The following is a 24,252-nucleotide window of genomic DNA, read 5'->3' as shown; positions in this document are numbered from 1 at the left end:
GAAAATGTTGTTTAGCAAGTTGCAACATCAGGTGACATTTAATTTTATAATAATCACTTTCCAGGACATGATACAGTATCTGGGTTTAGTATTTGTGTCAGTCATGGCAACGCACATGAAGTTGTGTGTTACCATGAACCTCTTTAGCCAATGACCAAAAAGTACTAGAGAATGTGGTATTGACACCTCTAAGTCCCACACTTTCACCTAAACCCCATAAATATCTGCTGTCCTGGTTAAACTCCATAAGTGTTAAACAAAACACAGAGTCATTTAGACGCACCCATTAACTTTAGGTCTGGTATAGCAGCAACCCAGACAGCAGAGCCTCAATGAGGGACCTGCGGTGTACCACAACCCATCCCGCCCCAAACATCCCAAAATACACCTTAAACCCATCACTCTCTTCTTGTTGTCTGCCCTGGAGTTGCATGATCTCTTACTAGAGTGGCATCATTTAGGATCTCGTTGCTCCCCCTGCAGGTACTGTGGGGTCTTCCCCTCTGTTGGATGGTGTAGAGTCCTGAGACTGGTGGCTGCTGTTCAGTTTACACTGGGTACACACCAGTCTCACTCTGTTCTTGTTTCAGTGACGTCTGTTATGGGGCCATGTCTCCCCTTCAGGCTGCTGGAGCAGTCCATGGTGAACGACTCTCCTTTCTGCCACCCAGTCCCAATCTTCTTTAGGAGTATTGAAGAAGAGGCTTTTGTTCCTCTGGCCACTCCCACTCCCTCTCCCCCAACCCCCACCCCTCCATTGAGGCTCCTCGCTTCTCTATTGTTTTTTCTTGGCTCACAAGTCTGGTTAGGTCTTGCTATGGTACTCTAGGCCGAGATCCCCCCCCCCCCTACGGACCAGCCACAATCCTCCAGTACTTTTGGCCCACCCTGCCACTACTGCCCAGCTCAGTAGACTGTTTGTCACTGAGGGCAAATAATTGTTAAGCAGGTGCATAGGGTTTAGAAAATACATGTGTTGATGCATGATGGAGATGGTCTAGAAGTGATGTTTGTTTCTTGCATATTTAGGGGTTCAAACGTTGTTGTGCTTTTGAGAAGTATGCACCAGTATGCTAGTGGGCATGTATGCATTGGTGAGGAGATTACATAACAGAGCATTAGTTTGTATTACTAGATGAGGAACAGTCCTGGTTGTAGGGAACAACACCTATGCAATGAATTATTGGTTTGGGTGTTAATCTGTATTAAGTTACTGCTGCTTGTGAAATGCTTAAAGTGGTAGATTTTAGTAACTTGGATATAGCTCCAAAATGGCGACCCAAACAGGTAATCTCATATGAGATGCCATAATGTGCTGATGATGAATTGTCCCAATAAGGGGGCCAAAAGAAGTTGCTGGTAGTGAATGTTAAGATTCATTAAAGAAATATTGACACATTATGGTTCTGAACTCAGTTTACACTGGGAGGTCAATAAACATCACTTCTTGGGTGCTGCTGATGCATCCTGAAAAAGAAACGCATACTGCTACAAGCCCGGAATTATAGTGTCTCTTGGGATAAGGGCCCCCTAAACTGAGCAAAAATGGGGGAAACAATTAGGGGAATGTCAGGCATGAAAGATTCAGGCATAGGACAGCTGCATGGGTAGTCTGGGACTTTCATCCTAGCACGCCCCATAGCTTTATAGTCATGCAGTGGCAAAAACACCTCGCTGTTCAGCATCCATCCATTCTGATCGGTGTAAGCACATTTTAATCAATAAAACTAAGTTACGGTTTTATGGGTTTTTAAGAACTACAAGTATTACTCGTTGCATTTAAAATATCCATAATCATAGTCAGTCATATTCTTGTAAGTTTTTTTCTGAAGGAAGGAGGAAGCAATTCTACAGATCACATGCATCTTCTTATTTTCAGACCCTTACATACAATTTGTACCACATTATTGCACACATTGTGGTGTGGTAGATGAAGAAAGACAGGCCTTTGCAATGTTTCCTGTTCACTGAAGGTGATCATCTTGATTCCAGAACTGTTTGAACCATCCTTCTAAAACAAGAGTCCAATGAAGGTCAATGACATCTTAATCCATGCCAAATTTTCAGGAAATCCATTCAAGATAAATTTACATACATTGGCTATTCAAAAAATCTGTGTGGATTTACTCTTCCTGTACCGCTGTTGCACACCCCTAATTTACAGCGTACTGTCGTGATAACAATACAATTCAAAGATGCTGCAGGGCTCTAATCCTAAAAATGTGTACCTGTTTACCAATTGGAACTCGTGTATTCATTGTATGCTGCAGCCCCTCCGGTGCCACTAATACAATTAGGCCATAACTTTGATTGCAAGAAATTGGCCCGTAAAGTGTTGTATGTCCAGGGGCCTTACTTTAGATGTAAAGCCCAGTCCCAGCTCATGTGGTCCCCCTATTGTAACATTGGCTTTGGAGATCATTTGGACCTGTAACCGGTATCCATCTTGAATGTCCTAGTCGACCCATTAACTGGTCCTTTGAACCTGAGATCTAACTGCTGGTAGGTTTAGGAATGGCAGTGCCGTTATGGGTGGGGCGAAGTGGTTGAGATTTTTAGTTCGTTTCTCAATCCTGGGTTTAAACGCAGTGAGCTCTCCCTCATGCTCAGGGTCTTTGAGAAACTAGTACAAAAGGCAAACCTTTAATTCACACTTTATATGTTTGAAACATTATGTGTAGTACCTTTCAGAAGGTGAGAAGTATTGTCCATAATGAATAACTCAGAACCAAAGTTTCTAGGGGTTTTCGAGCTAATAGAATTGCCCAGCCTGTAGGATAATATTGTTCATAGACGCCACTCTGCCCTGCGTTATCACAGAACGAGGTGTCGAGAAAGTTACCCCAAGCCCTGGTAGTTGCATTTTGAGGGCCAGTTCACAGCCACTTATACCAACAGCTATCCATGAAATGGTGCAATGGAGAGTTCAGAATTAATTAACAAGTTTGCAGGAAAGGGCTGTAAAAGTCAAGTCCACTTGTAAAAGCATGGGTCTTAATTCTAGAGGATGAACTCGCCTAAGTCCTATTAACAAAGTGTACAGCAATTATTTCATTGTGAAGTTTTAAGATAATTTACAGTTGAAATGCACATAGCAAATGGGACATCATTGCATTGACCATACAAACTTTCTAATGTAAGCTTTGAAAACTGTGAAATTTGGAAACAATTTTGCACCACTGTTTTTATTATGGAATGCGCAACTCTAACCTAAGTTTGGTCTTTGCTTCCTCCTGCAGTTCAATGGTCAGAAGTTGACTATTCTCGAAGCCGGCTGCGGAGTCGGCAATTGCCTTTTTCCTCTTTTGGAAGAAGATCTGAACATTTTTGCTTATGCCTGCGATTTCTCTCCTAGAGCGGTGGAATTTGTGAAGGTGAGCGTGTGCTAATATAGGACATGAATTCTGAAATCTTTCTAAGTGCACGGGTACAGCTTAAACAATTTACATAGTACACCATTGTTAAACATAAAATGCAGCATGCCTGGAAGACCATGTCTAGCTTGAGTTTACTGTGCAGCAGAGCAAAATATTTTAAGACCATTGTGATTTCAGAAGACTGGAGATTTTATCTTACTAGAAAAGGGCCTATTGGAGCCTAATGCTAAAATACGGATACCATTCAGGGTCGTTTTATATTGGATTTCTCTCAAAGTAAGACTATGGAGCCCAAGTACATGTCAGAAACTTGATTCTTTTAGCACAACCCTGCCTAATGATCAGGTGGCGGGATCTAGTCCCTGAGGAAGCACAAGACGTCATTGAGGAGTAGATATTCATAATTAATATACGGATCTCATTGTTATCCTGAAATCCTGCTTCTAGTTGCGAAGTGAGGTTGCGCCTTGCAGAAATGTGAAAATGTACAACCTTGAATAACGTGGCTTCTGAACCTACTCGACCCCGGAAGTTTGGCAAACATATTGAAAGCTAGTGATGCTTCAAACCAATACGAAATTACCTCTCTATTTTCTTCCAAAATATCGATATTTATTATGTGTAAAACAAATATAATGTAATACATAAGAATATATGCTTTTAACAGATAGCAACACATGAATAGGTTTTCACACCTGCTTTCTGTTTCACTTCATTATTAGAATTTGCTCAGTGTGTTATTGATTTGCACCACAACAGTATCTTAAAGCTGACTTTGTTTATCGTTGCATTTGCTAATATGTAACCAGAGTTTTCTGCCACATGTTTGAAAAGTGGTGCTGTTTAAACAAAAAAAATATGCAGGCGGCCTAGGCAAATCAACCCAATTTCATACCTCCTTAACACCACTAGCCATGAACTGCTTGAAATACACTGAAGCAGGAAACATCGAGCACTTAAAACAAGGCATTTTAAATAAACGCAATAACTTTCTAACCAGCCCCTCTTCTGTGATTAAACTGACCATACAGAGACTCCCTCAGGCCACAAAGAAGAGAGATGGCTCATTTCAAGATCCCAACCAGTGGCCCTCCTTGACTGGCTAATAGTTGTTGCTGGCGTGCCACTATCCTCCTGCAGACATAGGTGGTACAGATTGTTGCAGACCTCATTCTCAACCCCATTGTTGTCCATTACAAATATTAAGATTCAAACTGTTATTCCTTATACAGTAATGAAATAGATTTTGTCGTTTTGACATTTTTGGTTACTCCTTCTCAACACAGGAATTTTATCACCTGTGCTGTTTTTTGGGGTGGTGATGGAGTTAGGTACGGCTGGTTGCTTTTGCTTGACGGCAGCCTTAATTGCCATATTAAGAGTGACAGGCGTACGTGGCTATAAAGGATAAGGTGGTGTCCTTAGAATTATCCCTCATTCGGTAAATAGAAGAAAGTAGTACAGTATAATTATTGATGCTATTTATCATGCACTGTCACATACATTATTCATCTGATAACCACTTAAAGCAGTCTGCCCTGCCCTTACACTCTCGGCCTTCAGTTCAAGAATACTATCCATTGCATAGTATTGGTGAAAACCTTAGACCCTTCTTCCCCATCCACTGATCCCATGCCTGAGGAACTTGCCCGAGTTGCCCAACTCTTAAGTCCCAATAACCTATTTTTCTTTATTTCTTACCTTTGTGAAATCTAATGGCCTGGCCTCTCACACTTTTTGCTACTGTACTGAAATTGGCGAGCTGCGAACTTAAGGAGCATTGTGTCCCAGGTAGTCTGCAATAGTACAGCACTGAGGAACAGATGTATGTATGTATGTATGTATAAACTATTTTATAGCGCGCTCCGTTACTGGGGAGTATCCTGGCGCGGGTAGTGGAGAGGCAAACAGTGAGACATACAAGAAGAACTTAACTTACACTCTGGAACAGATGTGTTTTCAGATGCTTTTTAAAAGCAGCCACTGAGGACATAGAGCGTAGCTGGAGAGGAAGAGCATTCCAGGCCCGGGCCCCGATCACTGAGATCGATTGGCCGCCAAGTCTTGCTCGTTTGAAACGGGGAAGATACAATTTGTGCAGGGTGGAGGATCTGAGGGTACGTGCAGGAACATAGCTGGTAAATCTCTTCCTCAGATACGAGGGGCCTTGATCATGGGAAGCACGAAAGGCAAGCACCAGTGATTTAAATAGAATGCGTTGAGCAACCGGAAGCCAGTGGAGCGTGCGCATCTCAGAGCGAACGCTCTTCCATCTCGGGATGTTAAGTAAGAGTCGGACTGCCGCATTCTGGACAATTTGAAGACGTTTTACCAAATCCGGGTCTTATTTTAAGTAATTTCTCCAATCTCCTATTGTGGATAAAAGAGATGCTTACAAGACCTATTGCCCAGCCTCGCCTTCGTCCTAAATCATGGTTAGACAAAGCATGTAGAGCGGATAATGATTCCTTACGCAGGGCTTTAAAGCAATCTCCCCGAGACCAGAGTGCTATTATAGCCAGTAGAAAGATATATCTGCAAGCAATAAAAAGTAGGACATTGGCCATGAAGGAGAAGAAATGGGACTCCATCGTCGGAGCCTGTCAATCAAAATACCCTCAAGCTTTTTGGAAAGCTGGGCAATCTGTTTTATTACCCATATCATCCCAAGATAAAGTAACAGTTCACATCTTGGCCGAGGCATGGTTGGCGCAGTTCTCTGGGTTGTATTCTACTGATAGCGAGGCCGATGATGCATCCTCGTCAATGAGTCCACTGCGTCCAAACCTCTTGTTTAGAGAGGACGAGATTTTTAAAGCGATTGTAGATTTAAGATGGCTCTGGGACGGAACGCTATTCCGCTTGATTTATTCAGGGAGGAACCAGGGTTTTGGACTCCAGTCCTTATTTCAGTATTTAACTCTGTCTGTAGCCAAGGGGTGCTCAGGTCGTAGCGTTCATCAATAATTGTCCCCGTTTAAAAAGAAAAAAAAGAAATGTGCCTACTTGACTGGATTAATCATAATAGTATATATGCCCCAAGTCAGTATGGGTTCAGAAAGGGGCTTGGGACTATTGAACAGTGCCTCAATCTCACCATATTGTGGCAAAATACATATACTCCGAGAGAGTCTCTACCCACTTGGCGTTTATAGACCTGTCAAGTGCCTTAACTACGTCTCCAGATCAAAACTGTGGGTTATCTTAGAGAATAGGAGTGTTGATGCAGGGCTGGTCACATTTTTAAGGCTTTTTCAACATGACCTTCCAGAAACAGTTGGGTATGGGAGCGCTGCCGAATGCATAAAGCATTTCAGCATCAAGCTTGGTGTGCACCAAGGTTTCTGTCCTCGCCCCAATTCCTTTTCTCCTCTATGCGAACGATTTGGAGAAAACCTTGGTATCTGTTGGGGCGGATGTCCTGTATGTGGAGAAAAAGGCTGTGTCCACACTGCTATACACTGACGACGCAGTCCTCCTGGCATGGACAGCTGAAGGCCTTAAAAGACTTATCTTTAGCTACGTTGGGTACATGAGAGACCTGGCCCTGGAGCCAAACTTTTAAGAAAACATTTACTGTGGTAAGTGGTCCAAGAAACACTAAAACCTGTACCCTATAAATTGATGGTAAAACCTTAGATAGGGTTAGTTGTTTTCTCTATTTAGGCTTGGAGTTTGATGAAGTAAAGATACCATCAACTCTGCCTCTTTGGCTCTCTGGTGCTCAATTTGGTCTAATAAAGAAGCTAAGCAAATTCGGGCAGTCATCAGTGACTGCTTAATTTGTGCTCACGGTTTTGCCAGCCCATGGCTACAATATATTAAAAATTGTTTCTCTGCTCTTGGGAGTCCATCCAAAAAAAGGACTAAAATTGTGTCCAGGATAGTTTTCGTAAGCACAAACAAGCTACTTGGCAACTAAAGGAAGTGTCCAAACCTTCAATCAGAGATTATTGTATTATTCAAGCAGACCCAACAATTGCCCTGTATTTATTATACGTGACCAATGGTTTTGAAAGAACACGGTTGGCAAGATTCAGGCTAGGTTCCTTTTGCTGGCTAATGTTTCCCCTTAGGCCAGTACTTCTCAGATACCTGTCCATGTGATGAGCAATCCAACCAAACCAGTTTACATTTTGTATTTTTCTGCCAATTCCATCTACCATTCACTGGGAAGTTTGTATTACCTTTGCCCGCAGACACCAATCCTCTAAATGTAAAGCCGCCCTGTACTATTCATTGCAACTTAACGACTGTAATGTTTGCTAGGCAGTAGCTAGTTTTTTTAAGTGCACTTTAGCCAAAAGGAGTGTGCTGTTCTGACAAAAGTTGTATACCTTCTTTTTTAATGATTATTATTGACCCAAGCACTTTAAGTGAATACTGTTGCTTCCAACTCTTATCCATCTGGCACTCTGAGGTATGATGCTCCCTGAATCAATATTTTGACACCATCACTTTATTCAATGTAAACCAACATAATGATTTCTTTTTGTTACAAGTGGTCACTTTTAACATGCTTATTTTATTTGTTATGTTAGATTTGATGCTCTTGAAGCCTAGTTTTATGTGCTGGTATTTTAACAAACGTAAATCTACATAACTAATTCTGTCTCTAAACATGTGGTTGGTATTTTTAACGTGTGTGCATTATGTAGCCTAATTTTTTTTATTGCGAGTATCTTTTATGATCTGACTTTGGTAGATCGAATAAACACAATTGAATTGAATTGCTACTGTACTTAAATTGTATGAATCTTTAAACCGATTCTTGTGTTACTTCTGTACTGTTTGAATGTTGCTGACAATATGGCCAATGAGAAGTATGAATTTTTAAGTCCAATAATTAATATTTTATAATGTTGCTTATTTACAGAGACCATTGTATACTACTAATTGGTGTCTTGGCACATGGGTAGGATTGAGTGAACGGAGTCCATACAGTGTCTTGTTTGTAAAACATGGTTTTAACAGGTTTGCAGTAAAGAGAATGGTAATAAAGATTTAAAATGTACAGAGAGAGGCAAATGCAAAATGACGCAGATTGAGATCTAAACATACTACCACTCAAGTGTCCGGAAGTAGTGTGGAATTTGTATCAACAAATTAGATGTGGTTTAAAATTCCTGCATGAGCAGTACTCCAGAAATTACTCCCTAAGAAAGGACGGGTGTAGAAATGAAGCAAAGTGCAGACCAAACATTATTTACCATATTTTAAAAACCATAATCTAATTTAATAAATACACTTATGTATCAGTTATGTTTTTGCTCTTATTTGCTTACAACTGATAAGTTTCAGTAATTTCATGGAAAGTAATAAGGGAACTGTACCGTCCTATTGATTAGCTGGAAAGTGTTAATTGCGTAAGAGCTATACAGCTTTCAGTTCTCTAAGAACACCGAATCCTCCACAGAATGGCAGCCGTTCTCACAAACAAATGAATACCTCTCCCTTTAGTGGCCTCAGTGCTAGGAAATTGTTTGGTCTCATAACACTGTGAGTTTGGTTTTCAATGATCATAGCTCCAGATCCCCATACCTGTTACAACCTTCTAACATTCAGTGATTTATGTGCAGTCTAGTAATGTTTCCTATTAGGCACACCCAAAAGGTGCAGCAACTAGCTGTTCATGAAACCCCATTTATTTTATGTTGAGACCATTCCCGGCCAGCCTTAGATCTTGAAACCCCTCACACAATGGTACATTTTAAGCTCATTTAATTTTAAACCAAGCAAAATGGAATAGTCTGCTTTTAACCAATATACTACAATAGCGATCCTTCAAATGGGACAAATACGAGCAACATAAATATCTGCAATGCATTAAAATAGCACAAAATAGTTAAAAGACACCCTTACTTTGTAATTTTAAATACAAATCATTGTGTTGTTGTGGAGTTTCTTAATGTGTTGTTTTTTAGGTCTCGCGACCTATCAATGCGTGCATGCGCATTGAGCAGAGCCAGAATTCAAGTGCTCAAAATGCTCGTCAAACCAAGGGCTTTTTGGTGCGGTTTTCTTTGAGATCACGTGACCAAACAAGCACGCGCATCAGCCTCCCTCCCTCCCTCCTAATTGCATTTTTTCACGGCCGCAGAGCACATCAAAGGTCTTCTCCCAGCGTGTGCTGTGCGGCTACTCCTCCCCTAATTATTCATGGCTGGCCGGTGGCCGGCCGTACTTTCAGTTTCCCTGCTGCTCTTGTTTTTGTTAAGGATGCTCTTGCGTTAGGATTTTTTCCTCGAATTTCCCCTAATTACATGAGCAGCATCACATTATCTTTAATTCTGCATCAAAGTTTAATGAGGAATTGCCAAAATTTCCGTCCCTAAAGTACGTCACCATCACACCCAGGCGCTGCCCTCCGTCATCGCCCTTCATTACGTCTCCACGGATTGCCACTGCCCTCCACTGCTGTTTGACCCCGCACCATGACACCCCTGCACTGCGGGACTCCACTACATCGCCATCACCAAGACAAGAGCAGAGGAAGAAAATAGACAGGACTCTAAAAGCAGTGCTACTTTCTTTGTTTCCACTGCTGGCACTTCTCCTACCCCTTAGCAACTAATAGTTGCTTCTTTCAATTTCTATGTATTTGTTTTATTTTACTAACCAGCACGCGTTAATTTTTAGCAGCCGCAAACCTTCTGTTCTTTTTTTTTTTTCCCATCATTGCACCTTGCTCCTCTTTGCCATCCCGCCCCCTGGGCGCACACTCAACTTTCTACATTATCAGCAACACAGGCGCCATGCTTAGTAATTCAACAGGCGCCTGCATGACTTGATGACATTGCAATCCTTGTTACTGTTTACACTTATTACTAACGTGCATTTTTTAATGTACTGTCCAAATCTGTTAATGATATAGCTGATCATGGAAAATGCCTCCACCCTCGCCAATAATGAACACACTTATGTGCACAATCAACGATGAACTCAACCCTGCCCCACGAAGGACCAGGCACACACTTGAAAACTCACCAAGAGCGTGAATGCTTCTGCACCTGCACCAGTGATGTTGAAACTCCTACATGCACTGCATACATTCCAGTGCTGTGCACACTTAAACACGTTGTTCACTGCGTTAACAGTGTGCACTTAGACACTCGATGCACACTCGACAGTGATGCCATTCGTGCCACGCACACCCAGTGATAATGTGCACAAGTGTTGATTTTGCACATAAGTGCCAGTGATGTACAAGGTTGTGAAGCTACTCGCTGTCGACAACCTGGTGCACAGTCCTTCCGATTGTAAACTGACCAATAACGTGTGCAGTCCTGCATGAGACATATACTTAGCAGAGACGTGCACACATAAATCGGGTGCAGTACACAAAACACCCACAGTACAGTGCACACTCCTCCGTGCTGTCAACACTTCAGTAATGTGCACGTGCATATCACTGGATAGTGCGGTTCATTCACCAGCAAGGTAGTGCCAATTAAACAAGCTGTTCACATTATTCTCCCAGTGCACACGCGCATGCGTACATACTGCAGCTCCTACTAAGCGCAGACCTATTATTACACGTGTGTGTTCTGGGAAGTGAAGCTTGTGGATGCGCATTCATATGCACACATACATGGTAAATAGCGAAGGCGCGCACACTAACAGAGAAAATACAATTGTATGTAGAGAATAGGTGGTAAATTACTGCACGTTTTTTGTGTGATTTGAGACGAGTGCACAAACACATACTTCTGATACATGTACACGCTTCAAAGTGAAATGCAAATAAACAACATAGTGCCATGCACAAAGAGTGGCGTGCAGGCACTGCCAGGCACACGCCAACATACACAACACATCTACAGATGCACTGGCACTAGCCATGCACTGGCGTTGCCAATAGGTTTCGAATTTGGAAAGTTGGAGCTATTGGTTTTGTAAATGACATTGTATATTTATATATTGTTATTGACAATGCCAATAACGATATATAAATATAAAATGTCATTTACAAAACCAATAGCTCCAACTTTCCTACTGCGAGACCTATTGGCAACGCCAGTGCTTGTTTGTTGTATTGTTATTGTGGAGTTGTATTGATTTGTTGTGTTGGGGTTTGCTATTATGTTAGTCTTCTGTAGGTGTTATTGTTTGGGTATGTGGGTATTTGATAGCATTATCTGATTGTTGCTATGCAAACTCGTTGGCTGGCAACTACTGGTTTACCCATGAATTAACAAAGATACGTCTTGCCAAAGGCAAAAAGGAGGAGAAGGGACTACTCTGAGAAACTTTGCTTCTTTAGCAGTAGCCAACTCGGGCATTAAAAGTCAACCTTCCTGTCAGCTAGGCGTGCCTTTAATTACAACTCTCGTTTCCATGTCTGGAAACCTGCCGCTTGAACTGCTAGTGGTATTCACACTTTTTCAGATAAGATTGTGAGAATTTGAGTAAATCAAAACATTAAGACCCACTGAATAGGTTCTATCCTTCTAATGAGATGCTTCAGGGGAAAGCAAACTAGCTTTCTCTGATGTGCACAAGTTGTGCTTTGTCAAGCCTCAAGTCAAGATCCTTCAGTGACCCATGCCCAATTTCCACTCTGCAGCCCTTTGACCCAGCCTTGTTTGTTGTCGGCTTGTTGCTAGACTTTGTGAGAAAGGGATCATCTCCCCACTTCCAGTAGACCGCAACTCAGGAGACCTGAAAAACTGTAGCCGGATAACTTTTCCAGCCTTTATGAAATCATGGAGCAGCCCTTGGCTCAATCTATTTCACCCTCGAGATCTTCTTTTTTTTTTATTTTTTTTTTTTTATTTGTTTATCATGCAAGAATAACAGCACATTACATTGTACGAGGAGCCCTTCGCCTACAACCCATCACGGGCCGGCGGTGGACTGCCTCGCCACGATCATGACACGTACATGTAGCAAGCAGAAGGACCAATAGATCAAGGTTAAGGTCTCGGTAGCAATACGGATTGAGCAGGGCTCCCCCTGCCCACTAACCCCGTCTGCGTTGTGGTGTGCATTGCGTGTATATAAACAACATTGTATGTTTTTGTCATTTTCTCCCAACCAAAATCCCATCCCATGACCCCCGCCTCCCCACAACCGGTCCCATGTGTGTGCTTCTCGTGTGTGGTAGTGTGCGTCCCGGTGGGGCGTTATGGCTCGTGCCACTCTCCACCGCCCAGCATTCCAGCAGGTGGCTCCTAATGTCTCACAGAGGCAGAGGTGTGATGGCCTTTCCCACCCAGCGATATGCTATAGTGTAGTGTACAGCCCTATCCGGGCTCCATATGTAGGTCACTGTCTTGGTCTTCCCCCTCCCCCTCCGTGGAGGCATCCCCGTCTATTCTGGATGTTAGGTAAATCTGGTATAGCCCCCAGAAGTTGTTGGGGCGGCTTCTGGGCGGGAGGAGCTCACTGTATGCGTCTGCTTGAGTGTTGCAGTATGTCATGTCGCTAGACCACCTCTTCAGTGTCGGGAGGGGACCCCTCATCCAGCACAGTGCCACCACCCTTTTCGCAAGGAGCATGCCCATGCTCACCAGCTTTCTCACCGTGACTGGTATCTCCTTTGTGTAACCCATCAGTGCGAGGGCCGGGCTAAGGGTCAAGTCAAGTTCCACAATATTGCTAAGTTCTGCAAACACGCACGCCCAGTACTTCTGAACTCCTGGGCACCACCAGGCTAAATGCAGGAAGTCCGCCACTGGCGCCGGACATCTCTCACAGCGTGGCGAGTCCCGTAGGCCGTACCTGTACAGCCGTTCCGGCGTGTGGTACACCCGCTGCAAGAATTTAAAGTGAATCAAGCGGTGCCGCCCGTTCAGGGAGATGCGCCTGGAGGCCGCGCAGCAGTATCCCCACATGCCGTCATCGATTGGAGTCCCTAGGTCAGTCTGCCAGGCTAACCTCGCCCTAGTGTAGTGTAGTGCCGTGTGCTCATGGCCTATCCTATAAAGCCTAGAAATCAGTTTCTTCGGGTTCTCAGTGTTTATGATGTATACTAGTTCCGGGACTTCAGGGGGTTCCTCCAGGTCGGGGCCCAAGAGATCCAGCAGCGCACTCCTCACTCTATGATACTGGAAGCGTTGTAGCGCTGAGGCACGCTCCACTCCGTGCGCAAGTTGATCCCACGTCTTCACCTTCCCTTGCACAAAGAGGTCACCCATGGTGCGTGCGCCTAAGTCGTTGAGGGCCTTGTACACACCAGGCTCCGCCAATGTTGGGAGCCATAGCGCCCATTGTATCGGCATGTTGGATGCGTACATCAGTACTTTGTCTTGGCGCTGCAATATAGAATGCCAAGCATGGTTGGTGGACAGGAGTGAGTCCAGCACTCCCACTCTGCGGTCCTTAGGTCCGCATATGGTAGCTGGCAGTGGGGTGGGGTCCGCGAACAGTCGCTCCAGGATCACGTGCGGGATGGCCGGGTCACCATGTATCCAGGTGTGGAGATGGGAGGCCTGTGCAATCCTGTAGTACCGCTCCAGGTCAGGAGCAGCCAGACCTCCCTGCTCGTACGGTAACTGTAGCACCTTCCATTGTACTCTAGGTTGTTTACCCGCCCACGCTAGTCTCACCAGTAATTTGTTAATGGTCGCAAAGAAAGCCTTCGAGAGGACCAACGGGAGGTTATTGAAGAGAAACAGAAATCTCGGGAGAATTACCATTTTCATCATGGCTATTCTGCCCATCAGTGACAGGGGAAGCTTAGTCCAAATCTCCACGTCGTCTACAAGTTTACTGTAGGCTACCCCGTAGTTCTCCCTTAGCATCACTTCAGAATCCGTGTGGAGCATGATGCCTAAATACCTCACCGGTTCCGTGGACCATTGGAGCGGGTAATCCATCTCGAAAGGCTCGGTGATAGGGGTCAGCGGGAAGGCCACTGATTTAGGCCAGTTGACCTTCAGTCCCGAGAGTGCGCCAAACCTCACCACTTCCCTCAAGACTGAAGACAAGTTATTGGCCGGGTCTCTGATGTACAGCAGAGTGTCATCCGCGTACGTGGATATGCCAATCCTGTAAGTAGGGTAGTTAATGGCTTCATAGGAGTGGTATTCCCGCATCGCGCACGCCAGTGGCTCCGCCACTAGTGCATATAGTAGCGGGGAGAGGGGGCACCCCTGTCTCGTGCCTCTGCTAATGGGAATCGGCTCCGAGACTGCGTCCCCTAGCCTGATCCTCGCCGTGGGCATATGGTAAAGCGCGCCCAGAAGTTGGAGGAATAGCTCCCCCAGGCCCAGCTTCTTCAGTACCCTACGCATGAAGGGCCACTCCACAGAGTCAAAGGCCTTCTCCATATCGAGGAACACCGCCACGGCCTTAGTGTCATGCCTAGTGTGCTGCATGGCCCCCATGACAGTACGGATATTATAAGTGAGGTTCCTTGCTGGGATAAATCCTGCCTGCTCCGGGGCTACCAACTCCGGGGCTACCAGTGCCAGTCTGGTCGCCAGGACCTTAGCATAAAGCTTAGCGTCCACATTCAGTAGGGACAGGGGGCGGTATGAACCTGGAAGATCAGGTGGCTTGCCCGGCTTCAAGATTGTGACGGTGAGCGCCTCTCTCATCGAGGGCGGCATAGCGCCGTACTCGCATATCTCATCAAAGAGGGTGGAGAGGTAGGGCAACAACTTGTCCTTGTATGCTTTATAGAATGCCACCGTCAGTCCGTCTATCCCGGGGGCACTTTCGGACCTCATGGAGTCTAGCGCGTCCGATATCTCCTCACGGAGTATAGGGGACATCAGGAATTCCCTCTGCCAGCTCTCGAGGAACGGCATCTGAATATAGTCTAAATAGTTGTCAATTTGGGCGTCTACCCCAGTAATCTTGGTTGTGTATAGGTCCTCATAGAATCTTCGAAATTCCGCTAGAATGTCACCCTCCGTAGTGACTCTTTCCCCCCCCGGGGTTCGCAGCTCAGGGATTGTCTGCCTGCGCCTAGTGCCCTTCATTATCCTAGCTAGCAGTGCCCCAGGTCGGTCCCCTTCTCCATAAGAGCGCGCTGTCGCGTACTTACCTAGGTGTCTAACTTCTCTATCCGCCTCTTCCTGAAACTCTTTTAGTAGGCCCTGCAAGGACTCATCCCCGAGTGGCGCCGGGGCCAAGAGCTGGCGGCGTTCACAGTCCGCGATCTGCCCCTCAAGATATTTAAGCCTGTTCCTAATAGCCTTGAGGACACTGGAGTGTTTTGCCATGACTACCCCCCTGACGTAAACTTTGAATGCCTCCCAGACTGTCCCGAACCTGTCCACTGAGCCTACGTTAGTGGCGAAGTAGGTATCTATGTCTTCCCCCAGGTCAGCCCTAAACGCCTCATCCAGTAGTGAGTATGGCGGGAAGCGCCACGTGAACGGAGGGATCCTCTGCTTGGGAGTGGTCAGTACTAGCACTACTGGGGAGTGATCCGACAGGGTGCGGGGGAGCACCCTGCAGCCCCGAACCATGGGAAGTAGTGTGTGCGTGGACAGCCAGTAATCTATCCTGGTGTGGATGTTATGATACGCGGAGTAGTGTGTGTATCCCCCCTTGTCGATGTGCCTATCTCTCCAGACGTCCACCAGCCCCAGTCGCAACATTTCAGCTTGCATCTGCAGGGCGGCCGCCGCCGGGCGACGGGGGGGGCCCGCCGATCTATCCAGCTCTGCATTAAATGTGAAGTTGAAGTCCCCCCCCCAAAGCATTCGATCAGCGGGGCAGTCGGCGCAGTGGGCCGCAATTGCCGCGTAGAAGTCAGGGGCATCGTAGTTCGGACCGTAGATGTACATGACTAATATGTCGTGGCCCTTGCCCACACACCTGCTCAACACAAATCTCCCCTCCGGGTCCGCTTTCAGTAGTGTGAGAGACAACTTGGATTTCGGGTTTACCCATGTAAGAACCCCCCTTGCGTGTGTGGTGAAGCCCGCGTAAGTGGCGTGTCCCTGAAGGCCCCTGTGCGTGAGCATGTTGCTGGTGTCGGGCAAGTGAGTTTCGTGCAAAAGTGCCAGGTCTATGTGATGTCGAAGTAGGTACTGCAGCACCTTGCGGAGTTTTCGGTGATCATTTAGCCCCCTAACGTTCCATGTGACAGCCTTGAGAGTCTCTGTGTCGCGTAGGAGGTCATCCTGTGATGCATCAACCATAGTCCCTAAAGAAGCACATTAATGTCAAGGCCCTGCCATTCACCACTCCCCCCCCGTCCATAGCAGACGCCTACGCCCTCCGAGGAGCACAACATTTCAAAGCGCAATCTGGACCCCCCCCCCGAACAGCCCTGAACCCTTAACCCCCATCTCCCCCCCCACTGAGGGACTCTGGTCACCAGTCGTTGTCGGGGACTGGGCAGCCGGTTGTTCCGGTTCCTTCTGCCTTCGCTGCTCGAACGTTAGCTTCGTTTGCGTCCGGTCTCCCTTGCCCATTGTGAAGATTCAGGGAGGCAGTGGCACTCTCCGACGGGGAACACACTGTATGCCTGAGCTACGTGTTTGCAATCTCGCTGGCGGTGAATGGCTGTAGTGGAGCTGTAAGCCGGGCTGCGTGGGGAGCGCGGCCTGCCAGGGCCTGGCGTCGCCGCTTATGTCCGTGATTGTCCTCCGGAATGGCCGGGAGGTCGCCCTCCAGTGTCCCCAATATGGCCCAGGACAGCAAAAGAAGCCCGTTTTCGGGGGGGGGTGACCCCTGCCCCTCGGAGGTTGCGCGCTCCCTGATCAATATCCAGCACTCCTCAACTGTGGGGATGTATGCCAGCCTAAGGCCCGGGCCGAGCCTACCTTCTGGGTGTTCCGCGGTGTTCCGCGGCCGCCACGTGGTCCGCAGCCTGCCCCGCAGTCGCACCGGTGTCTCCCTCGCTGCCCCCGCCGGCTCTCAGGGGTGTGTCAGCTGCTCCGCCGCCGGTCCGGTGCGTGGTCCCACAGCGTGAGGCAGCCGGAGGGCCAGCCACCGCCAAGTATCGTCCGACCCCCAGCCGTCCGCTCGCCTCTGCCGCACGTCGGGTGACGTCGCTCGGCCTCGCCGGGCAGGAAAGGCCGGGGATTCGGGCCTGGTCCGGCGCCAGAAGGGCAGTCGGTCAAAGTAGGGTTTCCCTGGGCCGAATTCCGCCAGAATTGCAGGCGGAGATCCGTTAGGGACAGGGGGGACGACGTCCGCTGGCTAGTTGTGTGTGGCACTGCTAATGAAGGATTAATGCCGGATAGACGGTGGCGCTGGCTCGGAGCTTCGCTCTTACGCGTCCGCCATTGACGCCGGCTAGCTCCGCCCCCCACCCTCGAGATCTTTAAGTGGAAGCCAGGATGCAGGCCCTTAAGCAGGGCACAGCAAAGAGGCAGTGTTTGTACCCACCCTCAACAAGCTGAGAAATAATTGGTCTCATTTTCCTGCAGTCTGCTGCTGCTAGATCTTTTGGCAGCCAACCATTCAATCATACTTTATCATCAGTTGCATACAGGTGGGTGGTCCTTCCTCTTTTTCACTGAACCAAATGCCTATTGTTCTGCATTACCTCCTGTTGAACAGCGATGATCATCTGCTAGGAAGACTGATCTGAGCGTTCAACTTCTATGCTCTTTTTTTATGCACAATACGTGCAATGTCTTGAGTGCTTTGTCCACCTGCCTTGGATAAGATTGCATATCTTCATGATTATTGTACTGCTGTACAGAACTGGATGTCTTCAAAACTGAATGGGAATATGAAAGAGATCCTCATGAGAGGTAAATATTGTTCTGTCCGGTAGGAGATGTTATGGATCTCCTTTTTAGTGGATTTTTCTGCCCCGGCATCCAAAGCCAGGAAACCTACAGAGTGATTTGATCAAGTTTGACCTTTGACTACCAGATCCTTAAAGTGTGGTCGGCTTATCTCATGCTTTTTTGCACCTTGAACAAGATATTACTTTTTCTTCCTCGGGGTAAGTGCACTACAGTTTTCAGATGTATGATCATGGGCCACCTTCATTATGGCAGTGCAGTGTAACCCAGACCTCCAGAGATACAGATTAGAATATTGAAGAGCTACATCAGTACTGTGATACAGGTCATCTAGGGGCTTCTTGTAGAAGATCCCTATTCAACGAAACACAACTCTGTTGCTTCTTTCAAGTATGGTCTACAATTTTTTAAGTATTATGATTGTGCAGCAATCCTCCTATTGCACCGTTTCTAAGTTGCTGTTCCAGCTTCTCTTGCATTGTATCCAACTTTGATCTCTTGGGTTGAGGATGCTCCAGCTAGGAAAGTCCCTATTTTACAACAAAAGGCTGTTCTGGAGGGAGGAGCTTTAAGGTTCTGGATCCGATGCTATGAAATCCTCTCCCTGTCCATCTCTGACAAATCTCGGCTGATACACACTTCTGCAAAACATTTAAAGCAGACCTGTTCTGTTAATTTATAATCTAGTTGGTTTGTTTTCTTTGTCTCTGCTCATCTCTGTAAGGTGATTGTTATTGTACTATCATGCCCTCCGGTGATAGTTTGTGTATTATAAATAAACAATTGTTCATGTGGCCTAAACGTGGACTCTGCCCCCAGAGAGATAATGATGAATATTGACTGACGTGTGACTCCCAAAATAAATACAGTAAGATACAATCAAAATGTCCTAGGATTTCGTGAATGTTGCAAGTTAATATTTGTATTCTAAATTATGCCTCTATCATTTGAATTCACTTATATAATTTATTATGCAGTGGTTTTTGAAAGGTAAATCATAAAAGGTTTTTTATGCAAGTTGTTTAACTAAGGAGTGGGATTTGTTGGCCTAAGCGTACAGCACTTCTTTGTTCACATTTTTATCCCTTTTTTGGGAAATGACTGGAAATTGTGATCCCAAATGGACTAAATCAGTGATGCCTATCTATGGTAGTATTAGCGTGCACCCTATCTTGTTGTACCATGGGCATCTGGTTTCTAGCATGCTTCCTATCCAGTTGAAGAATGGGCATTGAGTTTCTTTTTTACTATGGACTCTGTCAAGATGTCTTAAAGAGATATTTCCTGATCACTCGAGTGGCTTGTTCTTAGTTGATCATTAGTTCTTTATACTGTTGTAGCTTGCAGGGATCACAACCACCATAATGCTGCCTGTTGACCAAAGAGTTGGTTCAGAACAAGGTAATGTTCTTGCTGCCAACCTGCAATGAACCTGGATACCTAATCCGGATTCATGATAGTCAAGTAGAATAGGGCTGGAGGATGTATGTATCTTCCTTTCACCAACATTTACTGAGTTAGTAAATAAACTAATTTAAGCAATATAACAATTCCAGAAGATGAACTGAGTGGGTATCATGGCAGAGTGTGAGATCAGTTTTCCCCCATTTGAGAAGCTAACCCTATCTGCTTTGAACACTGTTTGTCTCTGTGAGTGAATTGATTAATTGTTGCACTATTTATATTTCTCTCTTTTAGCAAAATCCTTTATATGATCCAGAGAGATGTAAAGTCTTCCAGTGTGATCTTACCAAAGATGATCTTCTGAACAGTGTCCCTGCAGACTGCGTAGATGTCGTCACATTAATATTCGTCCTTTCTGCCATTCACCCTGACAAAATGCTACATGTGCTACAAAATGTTTATAAGGTAAAGTATAACTGAATACTTATTTAGGATTCTTTGTATTTTATTATTCATATTGAATTGGGTAGTAATGCACTATTTCCTGAGAGAGTGCACGCACTCTAGCACTGCAGAATAGGCATAGAAAGCAGAGAGGATGAGTTTTAATTCTGCTGCCAATGATTTTTACTTCCACTGCCAGTTTTCTGCACCAAACTTTCCATTTGGTGATGTAGGATTTGTCCCTCTCATGCCAACGCTTGTTGTACTTTATAGAAGTATCTTTTTCTCTTCTTTTTTTTTCTTTTCAGTCCAGGTTACTTCTTGACGTTTTGGCCAAAGTTGTGTCTTCGCCCGCCGATATGTTGCTTGTACAAATGAACATGCATTAGGGTCAGTTGTATCAAGCTCTTCTGTATACATTTTATACAGTTTCATTTTAAGATTTTGCCATTGATTCATATTTTGTTTAATGTTCTCTGAACCTTTTTTTATTTAGAAGTAGAATCGTAATATCACAGAAAGAAAACTACTGCTTGATGATTACTATTTGAGTGCTATTTTTCTTTCACAATGAAAACTGGTACAGTCAGCAGTCTTCGAGACAAACCAAAGCCAATATCCTGGAAATAAGTGATTTAAAAACACTTTTGTAGAAAAATTTGTAACATAATCTGAAAATACACTGAAACTTTAGTTTGGAAAAAAAAGTGGAAGATAAATTGACGAGCTGTAGTATAGGGGAGAGTCGCCGTCAGAGGGATTCACAACAATTCCAATCGGCCATCTTTTTTGAGGGAAAAAAAAATTCACAGGCTAAGAATCCAGGTTTATGTTGAGATTAATTAATCCATCTTTGAATTCAAAATATATCTTAAGAACATTGTGAGAGGTACAACCTATCAAGACTAAAAGTATGAAGTACAGTTTTCGAAATTTATACTAGAAAGGACTCATGAAGTTAAATGGAACAGGTACTATTATATTATGTGCAGATCACATTTTGGAACAAACGGACAATGAGGCATTTCTTGATTGACTTAAGAAAGTTTCATTAATGTTCTCACGCGATGGGTGGCACGATGACCGATCATACGGACGGATCTACAATGGGCACAAATAATTTACATTGGACTGTCCAAGCTTTCCTTGTTGCACCTGCCCTGGCTTGAATAGTTAGATGAGCAGCACTGAGCAGTCTCTTATCTGGTATTTCTCCACTATCTCCAACACCTTTTTATGCTTTCTTTTCAAGCTGCACCAATGTATCGTTTCTTAACCTCCATACAGAATGATTTGAGCCGAAGGTCTGCAAGTGCTGTGGTGTGCTGGAGGGTCATTAGTGCCAAACCTGAAGAAGCTAAAGCAGAAGGACCAAGCGGGCTAGCATAGCACAGCAGTTAAAACAATAGATGGCCACTGGAACATCTCTCCACTAAGAGTAAGCTCTTTCTGCTCAGCGAGGATGGCGTTTCATTTCTTGGGTACAACGACTTTCCACCTAGTCTTCTTTTGCATTTCCTTTTCACATTTAATAACATAAGAACAAAAAAGACATAAAGCAATAGTATAAATAATATTTAAAGAATCCATAAAATAAAAAAGCATACACACAAAAATAGTCATTATAGCAATACAGCAGTAATGGACATAGTAGGGGAAAGATGCATACAATTATAAATCATTCAGAGGGAAGAATACTGTTGACGCCCCATATATTTAATATATTATCCTTGTTTTTTTAATCAGTGTCTTGCTTTGGAATTGAAATCAAATCATGAGTGGTATTATGGATTAATCAGAGATTGAATTTACTCCTTGATGACGACCAGCAAGATTATTGTGTTCTGTAGCTGGTTCTTGTGATATGTAAAACCAAAACGTTTGAACAATATAACCCAGCAGGGTTCTGTCTTTCGTATGATGCATGGAAAGTTGTGGCGGCGGAGTTCATAAATGCAGATGACATTATCCAAGCTAAATACACTACACTAACAATTGGCTGCATTCCACAGGCCTTCTTTGGCAGAGCATGGATTATGCACCCCATAAATATACACTCTGAGTGGGTATCACCTTGCCTATCGCAAAATTATATGTTCAGGTTGTGAAATTTGAAAGCAAAAAGTTGAAAATCGGAAGCGTTAAAAATAAACCGTCTTTGTATTGTCATTAGCTATGGTCGACACTTGTGTGAATTATGATAAAAAATAACATGCGTTCTCCCACAGGGACAGTTTTCCTATCCTTTCCTTCTTTCTCTCTTTTCTGCCTTTATGTCTCTTGAGCTGGGTCAAACCCTAATGATAGAAAATAAGTCCTACCTCTCAAAAATGAGTGTCTGTGCCCACCGCCCCTAAAGAGAAGCACAAACTAAGCATTGACCAAACCCCAGTGCAAATATTAAAACCAACACACCTTTTACCCTGTCCCTAATAATATTCTAACCCCTTTCCATTTCTAAAGCTAAATATATTGAAACCTTAAAATATAAATGGCTTTTAGCTTTTTAAAACCTTTTACAGACTCTCATTGATTTTCTTTCAAACTTTTTGCTATCACACTAATGGTATTTCATACAAAACATGTCAAACTGTTGGTCCTTTTACTATGTGGTAGACACTTTGATCAAACATCCTTCTTCAAATCTGCATGCTCAACCGCCAAGCATTAAAACTATTTTTGGCCATTCTTTTATATTTAGCCAGCGCTGAACATGTATTGCAACCAGAGGTAAAATTGTGTGAATCTGTTATGTGGTCTCTGTGACAAAACGCCATGGTCGGCTCCAGGGAAAGGGAAATCAAAGATACCTTGCCCTGTGTAGTGTCATCTTCTGGTGAAGGCTGTGCATCCTCACGGAGGACGCAGCTCATACATCACCTGGTTTCCTTGCACACAACATGTGACTCTAAATCAATCAAACATGTTTCATGACACAAACTCCATTGCATACACAAAGGGGGAGTGAGTGGCCCAAGTTGTAATGGACTAAGTGGAAAACGATACTTTTTATTCAGCTGCTGCTAGCATTTAGTCCTCCCATGGCTTCCTCGTCACCATTTAGGTGCACCCCTAGGCCGCTGCTTGGTAACATCAAGAAAAGAATCAGACATCCTCAGTGGATTTGAAAGTTATGGCATGCACTGTACCATATCCATCTGAACATAATGGTACAGGAAGGCATAGAACTCCTCCCCATGCAGGTACTTTCATGCTCACAGTTTGCCCCACCTAGGTAACAAATTCATGGTCTGTTGCCATGTTGGGGAGTCACGGTCATGTGACTGGGAAAAACTCTTTGAGAAGGTCATTTTTTTTTTTGCTGTTTCACATTCGTGCCTTGTGCTCTAAGGTGACATCCACCTTTGCAGGGATATAGATTTTTGTTACGTTTGGGATTTCGATTGCCATCAGTCACTTGCAGGTTTTACGGTTGCCTGGACCATAAAATCAGTTTAAAGCAAAGTTGATCCTAAAGCTCTTTATGACTGAGATAAGGGCAGTGCACTCTTTTAATCACAGCCCCACCTCCCTGGATAGAGTCCACACTAGTCACCTAATTCTCTTTTCTTATTGAACTGGGCCAGATTGCCCCAACACCTTGTTAGAAGCATCCGAATGTACTTTGAAGTGATGACCATAGTCAAGCACATTCACTATTGGGGTATTTCCCAATGCCAATTTCAGTTTTAGAAAGACCACCTGATAGTGAGCAGTTCTAATGACTCCTTGTGTTGCTTTCTTCTGTTGAAGACCGTCAAGGGGGCAGCTATGGTTTACCATGACGATCAAGTGGCATCTTGTGAAAGCTAATGTTTGTCAGCAGAGCCTGGGTTATGATGACCTCTCAGTCCATTACAGCCCAGCCTATACTATGGCCTTGAGTGATCTGGTCTTCTGATTCCCCCACCTGATGCCACCGGTACACAGGAGAAGACCTGTCCTATTTGGCACTTTTGTTGCCTTGATGGTGACCTTCGCTTTTGTCTACCCTGTGCCTTTGTCATTGGTGCGAAATGGGGTCAACTCGGGTGTCAATGAGAATGGATGAACAATGTAGCCGTATACTGCTCTGCATTCCTTTTCTTGTGCATCAAGATACATTCGAGGCAGCGTTTGCTCCTTCATATTCAGATCTATTTAAGTGGTCAGGAAGGGGTCCACTTTTCTCCTCCTCCAAAAAATGAACAGACACCTTGCCCTCTTGTGTGCCTCCAAGAGATTTGGGCCAATTTAAGGGCAATTTAAATGGAATAACATAACTGATGATTTGTGTAGTTGGCCTCATCTCTTAATTGTTTGCAGACTTTGCCTACGTTTTTCTGCTTTGTCATCTTCCAAATAAACAAATCTAACCTTTGGGC

The 24,252-nt window shown here is 44.7% G+C and overlaps 1 protein-coding gene across 2 annotated transcripts in view; it reads left to right on the top strand.

The window, feature by feature from the left end:
* The window catches only part of METTL6 (methyltransferase 6, tRNA N3-cytidine), a 99,234-nt gene that overhangs the window by 39,801 nt on the left and 35,181 nt on the right, over positions 1-24,252 (top strand). For both annotated transcript variants that reach the window (XM_086942075.1, XM_086942076.1), the window contains exons 3-4: positions 3,240-3,374; positions 19,739-19,909. In XM_086942075.1, coding sequence (XP_086798201.1) covers positions 3,240-3,374; positions 19,739-19,909 — 306 coding nt within the window. The remainder of the gene's footprint in view (positions 1-3,239; positions 3,375-19,738; positions 19,910-24,252) is intronic.

The sequence above is a fragment of the Lissotriton vulgaris genome, chromosome 10 (assembly GCF_964263255.1).
Source record: "Lissotriton vulgaris chromosome 10, aLisVul1.2, whole genome shotgun sequence".
Classification (NCBI taxonomy): Eukaryota; Metazoa; Chordata; class Amphibia; order Caudata; family Salamandridae; genus Lissotriton; species Lissotriton vulgaris.
This window is presented reverse-complemented; position numbering and strand designations above follow the sequence as displayed.